At 42.6% G+C, this 14,615-nt stretch overlaps 1 protein-coding gene across 4 annotated transcripts in view; it reads left to right on the top strand.

The window, feature by feature from the left end:
- Positions 1-14,615, top strand: part of PLEKHH2 (pleckstrin homology, MyTH4 and FERM domain containing H2) — a 132,160-nt gene that overhangs the window by 14,476 nt on the left and 103,069 nt on the right. For all 4 annotated transcript variants that reach the window (XM_075925428.1, XM_025179013.2, XM_025179012.2 and 1 more), the window contains exon 2: positions 1,224-1,353. In XM_075925428.1, the coding sequence (XP_075781543.1) occupies positions 1,231-1,353 (123 nt within the window). In that variant the 5' untranslated portion in view covers positions 1,224-1,230. The remainder of the gene's footprint in view (positions 1-1,223; positions 1,354-14,615) is intronic.

The following is a 14,615-nucleotide window of genomic DNA, read 5'->3' as shown; positions in this document are numbered from 1 at the left end:
GCTGTTTCTTACTAGGGTCTTCCATTTTCCCTGAGGTTACAGAGCACTTTCTCAGCTCTTAAACCAGGAGCTCAGCTTTCAAAGCAAAACTTTAAGGAAGAGCCCCAGCACACAATGCAAAAAGAAGAGTACCTCTTGTGTGCTGCTTGGGTTCAAGGGCCACAGCTTGTCATCTTGAGAGATCCACTTATTGTGATGCCAGGCTGTCTACAAACAATTTGGCTTTGGACAGAGCTCAGTTGTGCTGCACAAAATGACTTTCTCTGGGTTCTCCGCCTGGTTCAAGCCACCTGAAGTAATGTCTTACAGTTATTCCCCACAGTGGCATGGATGGTAGGTAGTACCTGAGATCAGTCTTGAGTAGATTATATCAGTTTGGGAAGGATCAGAGCATTAGGGTAAGCTCCAGCTGTGTTTATTTAAAAGACAAAACCCAACCACCATTTGACTATTAGATTAAAAAAGTGAGGATGTATCGCAGGAGGTCCTTGCTACAACTGATTTCAAATTTGAACCACTAGGTCCTGAGGTACCACAGTTTCCAAGAAATTCTTAGCAAGAATTTAGATTGTAGAGCTGTCTTTTAAACATTGTAAGCTAGCTTTAATTTTAACTTTTGAACTCCATATAAGGAGCTTTCCTTCCTAGAAAAGGCTCAGTTCTCTGAATGAAATCATGTATACAGGTTGAACCTCTCTAGTAGTCTGGCACCCTCAGGACTTGACTGGTGCCAAACGAGAGAATTTGCCAAACCACGGGAGGTCAATATTGTCTATCAGCATTACTGAAATTTGCACTGTTTACTGGGGTCTTACAAGACATGGAGGGGTAAATTAGAGCTAACAGAACAGAATGCTGAGAGCCAGGACTGGTGGCTGTAAACAAACTTTATGGGACCATGGGAAACTTGGCCACATCCACACTAAGTGGACATCTGGCTAACTAAAATCATGTCAGGCTACGGATGTTGCTAGACCAGAGAGTGCCAGACTAGAGAGGTTCAATCAGTAGTAACTAGAGGCTGTTTCCCAATTTATCAACAGAACATGTTTTCCAACTCTGTAATAACTTAGAAAACAAATACAAGTAAACAAGAGTTTATAAAAGAGCTGTGGAGAAAAGCTTTGAGTATCCCCTGTGATTTCCATAAAAGGATAATATATCCAGGCCTATTTTTTTTTCATTTATATAAACAGCAGTCTGATTTTTTTTCACCCCTACAGCTTAAGTATGGCAGATTTTTCAGACTCAGAAGGAAGTGTAAATTGGAAAGAAAGATGTGTAACTTTGGAGTCACAGCTGATGAAGTTTCGTCTCCAGGCAAGCAAGATCAGAGAGCTGTTAGCCGAGAAGGTAGGTCGTCTTATATTAAAATTGGTAATTTATATAGACAGGTTTTTTTTTTTTATAATAGTGGATAAGAGTCATGCGTCCAACTGCCTCACTTTTGTTCTTCCTAGAACAAACTGCTTTTTTTTAAAAAAACAAATCAGTGATATTAGAAATCTTTAGAAGATATGCAAAGTTTTTACATGTAACTTACCATCATATATATATTCCATTTGCACCACAGACAGTGGCAATCTTGCAAAGATTCTGCTGTAAGAGGAAAAAATGTGTACCAACATTGTAATAATTGACACTTGTTTCTAAGAATTCAAGGTCTGATTCAAAGCCTGCTGAAGTTAGTGGAAAAGTTTTCCTGCTTATCTGACTGCACCAGTGCAACATTTTAGGTGTAGACATGCCCACTGTCACCAAGTATAAGCATAGTCATAGGAAATACTAATTCATGTAGAGGCAGGAATCCAGAAACCTCAGAAATCCATAGGGGCTTTTTTTAATTAAGAAAGTTATCAGGGTATAACATTAAAGGAAAGTCTTCCCCTGCAAAGTTAAGTAAAAATAGAACAATTCTTTCCCTCTATCGTAAACAGTATTGTATCCTAGGTTTCCCAGCTGTTTTATTTATAGGTAGGGAATGTCTGATTCAAATGAATTTTCCTATATTAATAGTGTTTCAGGCTTACATCACATACATGTCATAATCTATTGTCAGAAAAATAAATTTCACCATGTTATATTTTACTTCTAGTGATTTACAAAGTACAGTGCAAATGGGAAAAGTGAATTTTGTGTTGCTATATCTTGTAGAAGAAAATAATTGAAACCAAGCTCTCAGTCCATGAGAAATGCATTACTTTTTCCTTTTACTAGTAATACCATAAAGACAATGAGTAGTCCTGTGGCACTTCAGAGACTAATAAAAATACATATAGTATATTGTTAGTCTCTAAGCTCTGGTCTACACTATTGAGTTATTTTGAAATAACTCCTCTTATTTCTAAATAATAAGTGAAGCATCCACACAACCAAGCCCGTTTTTTCAAGATAGCAGGCTGGTTATTTTGAAATCTGTAATCCTGCTTTCCATGAGGAATAACGCTTAACTTATTTTGAAATATTTTGAAATAATTTCCTAGTGTAGACATGACGTAAAGTGCCATAGGACTACTTGTTCGTTTTTAAAGTTCCAGATTAACACGGCTACCCCTCTGAGACTCTAGAAATACCATGAGATCAATACTGTGTCAAAAATTAATATAGTCTATGGCTCTAAGAACATATAGTGATAGAATACAAGTAATGTGGGTGGTCTCTATGTGTTTTCATTTGAGTCCTTTATCCAAAAGTTTGTGTGTGGTATTGCAACAGACTGGAGTCACATTTTAATGCAGAGGGCAAAATTGACTGGTATGCTCTAGCTACTGTGTGCTACTATAATGATGCAAAGCAATTGTAAATTGGGTTAAATGGCCAGCTAGCTTAAATATATGTCTGTTTCACAGTGCTGTTGTAGTACAGTGTTGCTAAAGTATACAGTTGAATAGAATTGACCAGAGGACAACAATGACATTTAATGGAAATTTCAAAGTTTCTCATTAGAATAATAGAATACTAGGACTGGAAGGGACCTCTAGAGGTCATTGAGTCCAGTACCCTGCCCTCATGGCAGGACCAAATACTGTCTAGACCATCCCTGATAGACAGTTATCTAACCTACTCTTAAATATCTCCACAGCTGGAGATTCCACAACCTCCCTGGGCAATTTATTTCAGTGTTTGACCACCCTGACAGTTAGGAACTTTTTCCTAATGTCCAATCTAACCTCTCTTGCTGCAGTTTAAGCCCATTGCTTCTTGTTCTAGCCTCAGAGGCCAAGATGAACAAGTTTTCTCCCACCTCCTTATGACACCCTTTTAGATACCTGAAAACGGCTATCATGTCCCCCCTCAGTCTTCTCTTTTTTAAACTAAACAAACCCAATTCTTTCAGCCTTCCTTCATAGGTCGTGTTCTCTAGACCTTTAACCGTTCTTGTTGCTCTTCTCTGGACCCTCTCCAATTTCTCTACATCTTTCTTGAAATGCGGTGCCCAGAACTGGACATAATACTCCAACTGAGGCCTAATCAGCGCAGAGTAGAGCGGAAGAATGACTTCTCGTGACTTGCTCACAACACACCTGTTAATGCATCCCAGAATCATGTTTGCTTTTTTTTGCAACAGCATCACACTGCTGACTCATATTCAGCTTGTGGTCCACTATGACCCCTAGATTCCTTTCTGCCATACTCCTTCCTAGACAGTCGCTTCCCATTCTGTATGTGTGAAACTGATTGTTCCTTCCTAAGTGGAGCACTTTACATTTGTCTCTATTAAACTTGATCCTGCTTACCTGAGACCATTTCTACAATTTGTCCAGATCATTTTGAATTATGACTCTATCCTCCAGATTAGTTGCAACCCCTCCCAGCCTTGGTATCATCTGCAAACTTAATAAGCGTACTTTCTATGCCAATATCTAAATCGTTGATGAAGATATTGAACAGAGCCGGTCCCAAAACAGACCCCTGTGGAACACCACTTATTATACCTTTCCAGCAGGATTGTGAACCATTAATAACTACTCTCTGAGTATGGTTATCCAGCCAGTTATGCACCCACCTTATAGTAGCCCCATCTAAGTTGTATTTGCCCAGTTTATTGATAAGAAAATCATGCGAGACCATATCAAACGCCTTACTAATAAATAAAACGTTAAGAAATTTTTTGCAGACATGAGTCTTGTTTTGACCATCATGCAGTGTTTCTTTTTGTAAGCAAAAGAAATTTAGATTGGGAATGGTTTCTTACATGTTGTACTAAATACATAACTTAGCTAGTCCTATTTTCGTATGACACAAATCCAAATAAAACAAAGCCCATATAGAATCATTGCATTTTTCTAAATGCTTCCCTAAGCCCTAAGGGCACATCTACACCAGAGGGCTAAAGATGAAATAAGCTACTTAAGTTGAGCTACGTTAATTGCATAGCTTAATTTGAAATAGCTTATTTCAGCTTTTGGCGCTGTCTACACACAGGAAGTCTGCGAGAGAGTACTCTTCCTCCGTCCTCCCTTACACCTCGTAAAATGAGAGTTCCAGGAGTTGTAGTAAGAAGTCCTCCAGCTCAACATTATTTTGACATTATGTTGAAATAACTGCTTTTAGTCAGCTATTCCGAAATAACACTGCTGTGTAAATGTACTCTTAGGCATCACCACCTTGCAAAAATTGTCACAGTAAATCAGTTTGGTTGGAATTTGCATTCACAGGGCTAAATTTTGCCCTGCTTGCCAAGGGTACGAAAGGACTTATCTAGAGTCGTCATATTTCCAATGCACACACTGGCCAGGCCAAGAAGAGACTGTGATGTGAAAGACAAGAGGTGTGTACCCTCTGTCTCCACAGAGTTATGATCCTTTCTATAACACCACATTAGAGTTAATGTGGCAGCACGGTTAGTGGGTACATACCTATGCAGATCAAAGGCCAAACTTCTCTATAAAGACATGGGCACAACAGCCATTGTGGCATGAAGACATTTAATGCAAATTGTAGCTGTTGTTGTTCAGATGGTCACTAATCACATGATGGATCAAAGGTGGACCTTCCATTTCTCCTAATTTAAGTATTGTTCAGTAAATTCATTGTAAGCATGTGTTCTCATCTATGTCTACACAACAGGGCTAAAGTCAAATTCAGCTATGCAACTTGAACTACGTCAGTTGTGTAGCTTAAGTCGAAATAGCTTAACTCGGCTTTTGGCGCTGTCTACTTACTCTTCCTTCGACTTCCCTTACCCTTCATGAAATGAGGGTTCCAGGAGTCCGGAGTAAGAAGTCCTCCAGCTCGCTATAAATTTGAAATAATGGCTTGCAGTGTAGACATGCTCTTTGTTATTTCAGAATAATGTCAGTTATTCCGAAATAATGCTGCTGTGTAGACATAGCCTAGGTGGCCCTTATGCCCCAACATGGCATTGACAAGGATGTAATCTCACATCCCTGCCCTGAAAGACCACTTATTGACTCTACAATGGCCAATCTCATGTGGCATCTTCTCCTGACTCTTTCTCTGGCTTTTCATTGGCCCCATCCTCCAGTCTAATCAGACAAGCATTCACTCCTTTGCCCAAAGTAACTGGGGATCTAACTGAAAGTTCACAATCAGAACTAAACTTATAGTTCTTCTGCCACTGTTAGGTTCAACTGAAATCTGCTGCTTCCTGGCCCTTACAGAGATTGACTTCAATCAGTTAATCCCTAGCAAGATTCTCCCACTGCTTTCCATTATGAAGGGCTCCGGCAGTTTTTCTCTGAGGATCTCCCTGTTCCTTAGACTTTGTCTCAGGGCTCCCAACATAGAAGCCTACTTTGCTCCCTGTTGGTGATTCAACCTGACTTAGCTCATCACCTAATAAACCATCTTGTTAGTCTTTAAAGTGCTACATAGTTCTGTCTTTTGTTTCAGCTACACCAGACTAACATGACTTCCTGAGGCTCTTCCCAGCTAGGGGCTACGTTGTTGTTCTTCTCTCTGGGATCTTTCTCCCTCTTACTGTTCTCCCTCTTCAGGTCTATTTAAATAGTGCTCTCCCTGCTAGACCACCAAAGCCAGGTGGGGGTGTGTCAGTCTTTATAATTAAGCTCCATGACACCTGTCTGGCTTCACTAATTACCTTAGACAAAGCTGATCAGTGAGCTGTTGAATAGCTGCTAAGTCACCAGCAAGGCTGAATTCAGCTTGCTTCAAAAGGCTAGCTAATCTGTGACACCCATTTTATACTAAATCAACTCTACAGGCCTGTACACAGCAATCACTCGTGTTTATTGGCTGGGGGTTTTGTTTGTTTGTTTTTGAAGTAATAGAGCATATTTTTATAACTTCAACATGCAAAGAAAGAGACCTTGTTGGAGTTTTAAGCAGAAATTGTTGCTGTAAGTGGGAGAGGTCTTTATAGGAATTTGAGGAATGGTGTAAAAAGTATCCCTAGTACACCAAATATAGGCTGTCTGAGGAGACTGAGCTAGAAGTAGCGTTTATTTTTTTTATTGCTGCTTTATTTTTCTCTGTGTGAAATTTCAAAAAAAAAATCCTTACTACAGTTGTTTCAGAATTTTACTGTAAGATAGGTAGTAGCTGGCATTTAATACCAAGAGGAAAATCCATTTTCCCCCATCCAAAATCCCCATTTTTTCATCTACTTCACCAATGACATAAAGCATAACATGTTCAATTTTTTTTTACCACTAACAGTTTTTTAGCAAAAAGAGCTACGTAGCTTTCTTAAAACATTTCTAGGCTGCTTTGAACAGTCTACTTTGTATTTCTTTCCATCATATCCTATAAGGAGTAATTGTGGAACTAGTTCAAGTCCTGCATTATAGCCTGAACAGTAAACCTCCAGTTGACATGAATGTTTCTGGGTTTGTTTTTTTGAGCGCTCTGAATCATTGTTAATATTCAGAATGCTTTTGAATGTACAGGCAGTCCCCGGGTTATGTACAAGATAGGGACTGTAGGTTTGTTCTTAAGTTGAATCTGTATGTAAGTCGGAACTGGCGTCCAGATTCAGCCGCTGCTGAAACTGACCGCCAGTTCTGACTTACATACAGATTCAACTTAAGAACCCCAAGCGTCCCCAAGTCAGCTGCTGCTGAAACTGATCAGCAGCTGATTCCAGGAAGCCTGGGGCAGAGCAACTCTGCCTCGGGCTTCCTTAGTCAGCGCTGGTCAGTTTCAGCAGCGGCTGACTTGGGGACGCCTGGGGCAGAGTAGCTGGGGTGCTGCTGGGTTGCTCCAGTAGCGCCGCTCCTCGGCGCTACTGGACCAACCTAGCAGCACCCCAACTGCTCTGCCCCAGGCGTCCTGATTCAGCCGCTGCTGAAACTGACCAGCAGCGGCTGATTCAGGACGCCTGGGGCAGAGCAGCTCGGGTGCTGCTGGGTTGGTCCAATAGTGCCCAGAGCGGCGCTGCGGGACCAACCGGCAGCGCCCCAGCTGCTCTGCCCCAGGGTCCGGCAACAAAAGCCTGGTCTGCTGGGGGGAGGGGGCACACTAGCTGCGCCCCCCCCCCCCAGCAGACCAGGGACACGGGGAGCAAAGCCGCAGTGGCAGCGGGGTGCCGCGCCTTGTTACCAGATTTGCCCAATACTCTGGGGTATGCTCATTTATCAGGGTTACCCTTATGGGACTGGGGGAAGGTTAACAGTTCTATCAGTGTGCTGTTGGTGCTTACTTGGGCTCTCATATGGAGCTGAATTCTCCCCGCTGCCAATTCCCCCTCCCACTGGAGCTCTCCTGCAGGAACTAGGTTCCTCAGGATGGGGTTCTTCCCACCTTAGCAACACACACAGACACTCACACCCACTAATCAGAGCACGTCTGAGAGGACTGGGTACTCAGCACTCACAAGCTGACCCCCTCATATGTCCCTGGACTCAGCTGGCTGGGTTTCACAGCAATGCCACACTGCACCCTCATGTGCCTTTGGACTCCGTGGGCTGGATTAAACAGCACTTTAAGCTGCCATCCTCATAAGCCCCCAGGTTCAGCACCCCTTATCCCCACTTTCACACCACACTCATTCACAGGTAAACCACACGATGAGCAAACCCCACAGGATTTTGGGCACTACAGGGATCTTTTGCTTGGGTACAAGAAGCGTTGCTGCAGAGCAAATGGGGAAGCCAAAACAACACCCCTTAAGGAAGAGTGAGCAAAAGAGAAAGGAAGAGAGAGAAGCAACCAGTTTAACAATGAAAGTGATTTATTTCTGAGTAGTGAATAGATATCAAACAGTTACAATATTAAATCTAACAATTACAATATTAAATCTAAATTGAAGCTGATTACAAATGTTAGGTAACCATATAACAGTTTACACAGGGCAGGGTCAGGAGGCTATGCTTAGAGAGATAGTTGAGAGAGAGAGAGAGAGAGAGAGAGAGAGAGACCTCACCACTCCACGGAGCTTGCACTGATCGGGGTTCCCAGATGATGATGGTAGCCGGGGGTCCAGAGGGCAGGAGAAAAGCAGGACAGAGCCCCCAGCACGATCAGACAGGAGATGAAGAAGTCTCAATGGAACTGATGCAGTTTAAGTCCAGGTATCAGAACAGTTTTCTTGGGGCAAGGATAGGAGTTTTATAGAGATAGTTCAAAGAGAAAGAGGAGAGACAATAGAGACTGATCACCCCTGGTTATGGGTGATGTTCCTTGAACGAGCTCACAATGCAACTTGGCAGTTTCAGTATTTTAGATGTCAATAGGCTCGTTACTAGAATTGGTCTGATAATGACTAATTTGGGTGTGAGCAGGCTTAGGTTCATTAGCATCTGGAGCAGGGATTTCCCATCAGGCACTGCTTCTCTGCTTTCGGTGTCCCATAGTTCAGTGCGGTTCCTGCCTTGGAAGAGCTGCTCTCCATTCTGTATGCTAATGAGATGTCCCTCTGTTCCATCTTTAATGCAAATGAGGCTGGGGTGTTTCCTTAATTGTATCACCCTTGTCTGAAGCAGTTTAGGTGTGTCTTCCCCGGCCTTTTCATTGCTTTGTCTTTGATTCTAGCAGAGGCCTGAGGGAAGGGAATGGTTTTCCATGAATGTCACTCCCTGACTCCCCAAGAGCACAAGGCTGACAGGTGACCATGTTCTGGTTCCCCAATAATCACAGAGCTGGTGGGTAACAGCCTCTGAGGCTTTGCTCTGGCAAAGCCTCAGAAGTGCGGGAACCCGCCGCTGCTGCGGCTTCGCTCACGGTGCCCCTGGTCTGCTGGAGACGGTCTCCAGCAGACCAGGGGCACCGTGAGCAGCTTTGCTCGCCCTGGAGGTTGAGGTGGTGGATCGCTGCCTGTGAGCTCTGGGGCGAGAGAGCCCCGTTTGTAAGTGCGGATCCGACATAAGTCGGATCCCCGTAAGTCGGGGACTGCCTGTAATATTGTGATCAGCACGCTAAAGATACAGGATTACTTTTATAGACATGTTGATTTATTTACTTCTAATTTTAACCTTTCATTTTTGATATTCTTGTTTGGTACAATCTTTATTGTACATGAAAAATACTTATTGCTTTGGATACAGTTTGTGAAAATTAAAAGGCAACTGCTTTCTAAAGTAGTGAATATGTTTTGAATGCGTTCCACAAACCATAATACGTTCCTGACTTTTGTTCTTGTATAACAATATCTAAGCCCATGTTTCCAGAATTTCTGACATTTTTAAATGTCTGCGTGGTGTGTCATTTGATATTTGAAAAATAAAGTAGGTGCAATTAGGCATTTTTTGTTTGTGGGGGCATGACAGTTTTCACATGTACATACTATATAGCCTTGATTCTTGACAAAGATGTACATCTTCAGCAGGGTTTGTTTGGCAATGGAATTTTTGCACCTCCTACCCCAACACCCCTCCCCTGAGCAACGTGGCCTGGGGGATTAGTGGGAGGCCTGGCACCAGCAGCAGCCCCCCATGTTCACTGGTGGCAGGAGGAAGTGGAGCAACCTGGCCCCGGTCTGCTTTACTTGCCAGGCTCCCAGCCAGGTTGCTCTGCTTCCCACTGCTGGTGAGTGCAAGGAAGAGCCTAATCTCAGCCAGGTTGCCTGCCAGTCCCCTGGGGTGCAGGAAAGGGGTAGAACTGCCACCCCATCCAGCTACAGCATGAAGCAGAGTGACTCATCTGAGAACCATGGTAGTGGAGCTACTGGTAGTGGGTTGCTCTGCTTCCCCCTGCCACCAGTGAATATGGGGGATGGGCAATGGGATGGCTGTGTCCTGAATGTGTCCCATAAAATGTTTAGCGAGACAAGGTAGATGAAGTAATTTTTTTTTTTATTGGCTCAACTGCTGCTGGTGAAAGACCCAAGCCTTTGATCTCTCACAGAGCTCTTCTCCTTGTGAGCCAAACGAAGTTGTTCCAGTAAAAGATATTACCTTACAGATCTTGTTGCTCTAGTATCCTGGAGCCAACATGGGTACAACAGCACTGCAAACTATAAACTGTTTGCCAGTTTGTAAATAAGTTCAGGCTTCTGGCAGCCGGTGCTGCTCCAAACCATGGCCTAGGCCTCCAAACACTCAGCTATGGTCTGTATTCCTAGCACTCAGCAGTTCTCTCTCAAAACTGTGGCACAGGCAGACAGAGCCGTTGCAGGCTCTGTTCTTTTGAGGCCCCTTGGGCCTAGGGGACTATTGGGAGGCCTGGTGCCAGCTGCAGCGGTCGGGCCCACCTCTGCACTCACCAGCAGCAGTGGGAGCCGTGGGAAGCAGAGTGGCCTAGCCTCAGCCCGCTCTGCTCAGCCATTGCGCCATCGAGTCTCTCCACTTTACTGTGGTGGAAGAAAGCAGAACAATCCAGCTCCAATCGGCTCTGCTACCCTGAGTCATGTGACTGGGAGGTCGGCTCAGAGAGTAGAGTGGGCTTGGTCCAGGTCACTCTGCTTTCCGCCACCACAATGAGTGCCAGTCCTCTCAGTAATCCACTGGGTCGCGTCGCTCAGGGTGTGTCTAGACTACAGAGTTTTGTCGACAAAAGTGGACTTTTGTCGACAAAACTATACCTGCCTCTACACTACCGCTGAGTTCTGTCAACATAACATCGACAGAACTCAGCAGTTTTGTTGACACTGGTAAACCTCATTTTACGAGGCATAACACCTTTTGTCGACAGAGTTCTGTCGACAGAAGGTGTTGTTGCATGTAGGGTTGTGTCTAGACTACAGGGTTTTGTCGACAAAGCAGCTTGCTTTGTCGACGGAACTGAATGTGTCTAGACGCTCTTTGTCGACAGAAGCCTGTAGTCTAGACATACCCTCAGGGGAAAGAGTGCAATGAGGGTAGGAGATGGCAGAGAAGTGGTAGGAAAAGATTTGGTGGGGACAGAGCAATACTGGAACTTGGGGAGAAGGGGATAGAGTGGGGAAGGATGGGGGTATAGCAGGGGTGGGAAGAGGCAGGATCTGGGCCAAAGAGGGGGTTGCCTGGGCTCTACCCCACCCTAGGGATGATGCTGCAGGCAGAAGTTCCATTACTTTCCTGGAGACCCGCTCCCTGGCTGTGAATATTTTCCTAGCATATTTAGCTTCAGTTTGTGCGTTTTACGAGGTCCACCACAATTCAGCAGATCCAGCCAAGCATAATATTCAGTTATTGTACAATATTAGAAAACCACTAGTTAACTGAACCTTTACCAAAGAGTTGGCCACAAACTTGACTTTAAAGTTTCTTGCATAATTGTATGTGATACCTGAAATCTCTCTTAACCTGCAATGCTTTTTGTAAGAAGTGGGACAAAAACACTTTACAGCCTGCTTAAGAGAACACTTTTAACTCTTCCGGTGTGTCTACACAGCACCTTCAACTCAAAAAATTTCAGTTGAATTTTGAATTAACACACTATTTTGAGGTGGAACAAGGGTTACCAGGATGCTGAAATAGTGCACCCCTTTATTTTGAAAAATATTTTGAAATAATGGGTGGCTTGTGAAGACGCAGGGTAGCAAATAGCTGTGCGGTGTAGACATACCCTTCAGGAGTTTTTGTTACTTTAAATCTGGTCTATTGGTTGAAGGATTACTTTAAAAAAAGAAAAAGGTATGTAATTATTTTTTCCTTTCTCTCCTAATATCTTTACTATCAAGATAAACTTATGGAAAGAGAGAGAGAGTGCATTCATAAAGTCTTACAAGCTGAATTTGATAAAATCATAGACTAATTATTCAGCCCACATTATGGGGACCTTCAGTACATTGCTTCTTCTGCAAGTCCAACAGCTGGATCTAACTTACTTAGTCTGCCTAGGGTTTGGCAGTTGTCCAAGAATATTGGCTTTGTATGAGCTCCCGCCCCTTAAGAGAATATCCATGTAATTAAGGCTGCTTTTCATATCTCTAAAAGTTGCCTGTTTCATATCTCTAAAACAGTGGTTTTCAAGCTGTGATCCATGGGGCCAAGGATATCCTTACACTATGTATACGGAGACCACAGAACAGTGTTTTTCCATCTGTGGTCCATGGATCCTGGGGATTTGCACATGAAAAAAGAATGAAAATCACTGTTCTTTCCAGAAAGAAGTAACTTTTAATATAATGAGCTTGACTAAAATACAACAGGTGTTTTGTGTATAAATCTTTTGGTTTTTCCAACTGCATTTTTTACACTTAAACTACCCTTTCTTTAAGCACTTAGCAAATATTTCAAGCTCAAATAATTGCATATTAAAAGGCATGTTTAGAGGACTAGGAAGAAAGTGTCTAAAACACAACACTAGCATTCTTTATGTCTTGAAGATGACCCCGAAATTGCCATCCCCTCATATCAATAGGGGAGTATGCAGCAAGCTGCATCCCTTTGATTGTCTAAGTAGGGTAGCAAATGAATGTCATGGCTTTGTTAGTTGCATGCTGTGACATTGATAAACCAGAGCCAGCTCTCTTGCCAAGTCTGTAGCCATCGCAGAGACAAATTCATCAAACTGGAAACAAGGCCAGCTCACCTGTATGTTACTGTTGTTGAAGATAGGTGTTAGACTTGTAATGATGTGTTTAGTGTGTGGACTATAAAACACTTGTAATCAGCTGCATGCATTACTCTTACTTGTAGTAATGTCTGTATTTCATGCTACATGATACAATTATAAAACACATTTATATTTTAAAAATGCACGCTCTGATCTTGTGAATTCTGACTGAAAGAGTGGCTCCCTCTGCCTAGCCAGGAGGACTATCAAAATTAAGTGGGCCATTGTAGGACAATGCTTTGTCTGTTGCCCCATTTAACTATGCAGGAGACCTCTTCCCATTAGTTTGAATGTTGAAAGGAGAAATAAAGACAGTTGACAGATTTTTTTTTTAGCTCTTCGCTCTTTGGATTCTTACGGGGTGGTAGCTAAGAAGCAAACAACCAACCAAACAAAAAAGCACAAATCCTCAGGTTTGCCTGGGTTAGGCCCCAAGAAGACAGTCACTTCTGACAGGTTACTACATCTCTGTCACTTTTTGGAACCATAGACTGAACTCATTTGCCTGCTTTAACCTGTAAATAATGGTATTTTATTTTTTCTAGTTAATAAATCCTTAATTAGTTTACTGTAGCATTGGATTGTCTTGTCAACCCTGAAGGGTCTTTGGTGTGAGAGCTAAGGTACAAATTGAAATCTGAGGTATATGACTTGTCTTTTGGGACAGAAAGCAACCTGCATATTTTGTGATTTTTTTTTTAATTTTTTTTTTTGGTGTAAGTGATCCTTTAGCACTAAGTCCGGTTTACCAGGGTGACAGGATAGATTGGCGAACCCAATGGGACTGTCTTGAATCCATGGTAAGATTGTTATAGCACTTCAGTTCATATTTGTTACTGGGTTGATGAAATCTAATTATAGAACATCCTACCAGTTTGGGGTGTCTGCCCTGCTTTTGAGTGTCTGCAGTGAGGTAGGCATTCCTGGTTGTGAACCACTCCAAATGATGTGTGTGACACATGCAATGCAAGTTTTTCTATTAATTGGGTTTAGAGGTAGGGAGGAAAGCAGTAGGAAATTAAAATAAGGGACAGCTTGTTACTTTCCTAGCCCTAATCAGTAAGATGGATTGTGCAGGCATCACAGCACAATGAGTCTAAGGGAGGATTTGAGGTAGAATAAAGTAGTGGGTCTTCAGATTTTATCAGGGATTTTGTAAGAGTCAGCATGAGAGAAAATATAGAAGCGATTAAGGGAGAACTGTAAGTGGTAAAAGCTGAAAATGCTCATGGAGTGAATGATGGCAGTTTTGGTTGTGTAGCTGAAGTCAGTAATTTCTTTTCTTGCAGTGACAGGATATGTTTGCTAGACATCTTTATTTCCAGGAGAAGGATGCATGTGGATTGCACAGCTGTAACCGAGGAAAGAATCTGGAGACAGTAATGTGGCACTGTTACAGATGTTGTAACATCGAATGCAGACTGTTTGTTTGTTATGACAAAGGAATGGGGAGAAGAAGAGCTTTATTTTCATGTCATCTGAATTTGTGTTTCACCATTGTAAAACAAACCAAAAAGTATGCTTTTTCTTTAAACTAAACAAATTTGATCTGGAAAGACAGGAGTATCGAGACAGGAAGGGACTGTAGTAGTTACCATACAACTGCACTGTATCTGCTTGGGTAAATGGGCTGGGCCTTTTTAGCTATCTTAGATACTTCTGTGGCCCTCATCACAATTAAGTGCTCTTAGTCCTTAATGTATTTATTGTCTTGG

Source organism: Pelodiscus sinensis, chromosome 3 (genome assembly GCF_049634645.1).
Source record: "Pelodiscus sinensis isolate JC-2024 chromosome 3, ASM4963464v1, whole genome shotgun sequence".
Taxonomy (NCBI): Eukaryota; Metazoa; Chordata; order Testudines; family Trionychidae; genus Pelodiscus; species Pelodiscus sinensis.
The sequence above is the reverse complement of the archived record's forward strand: the minus strand, read 5'-3'. Positions and strand labels throughout refer to the sequence as shown.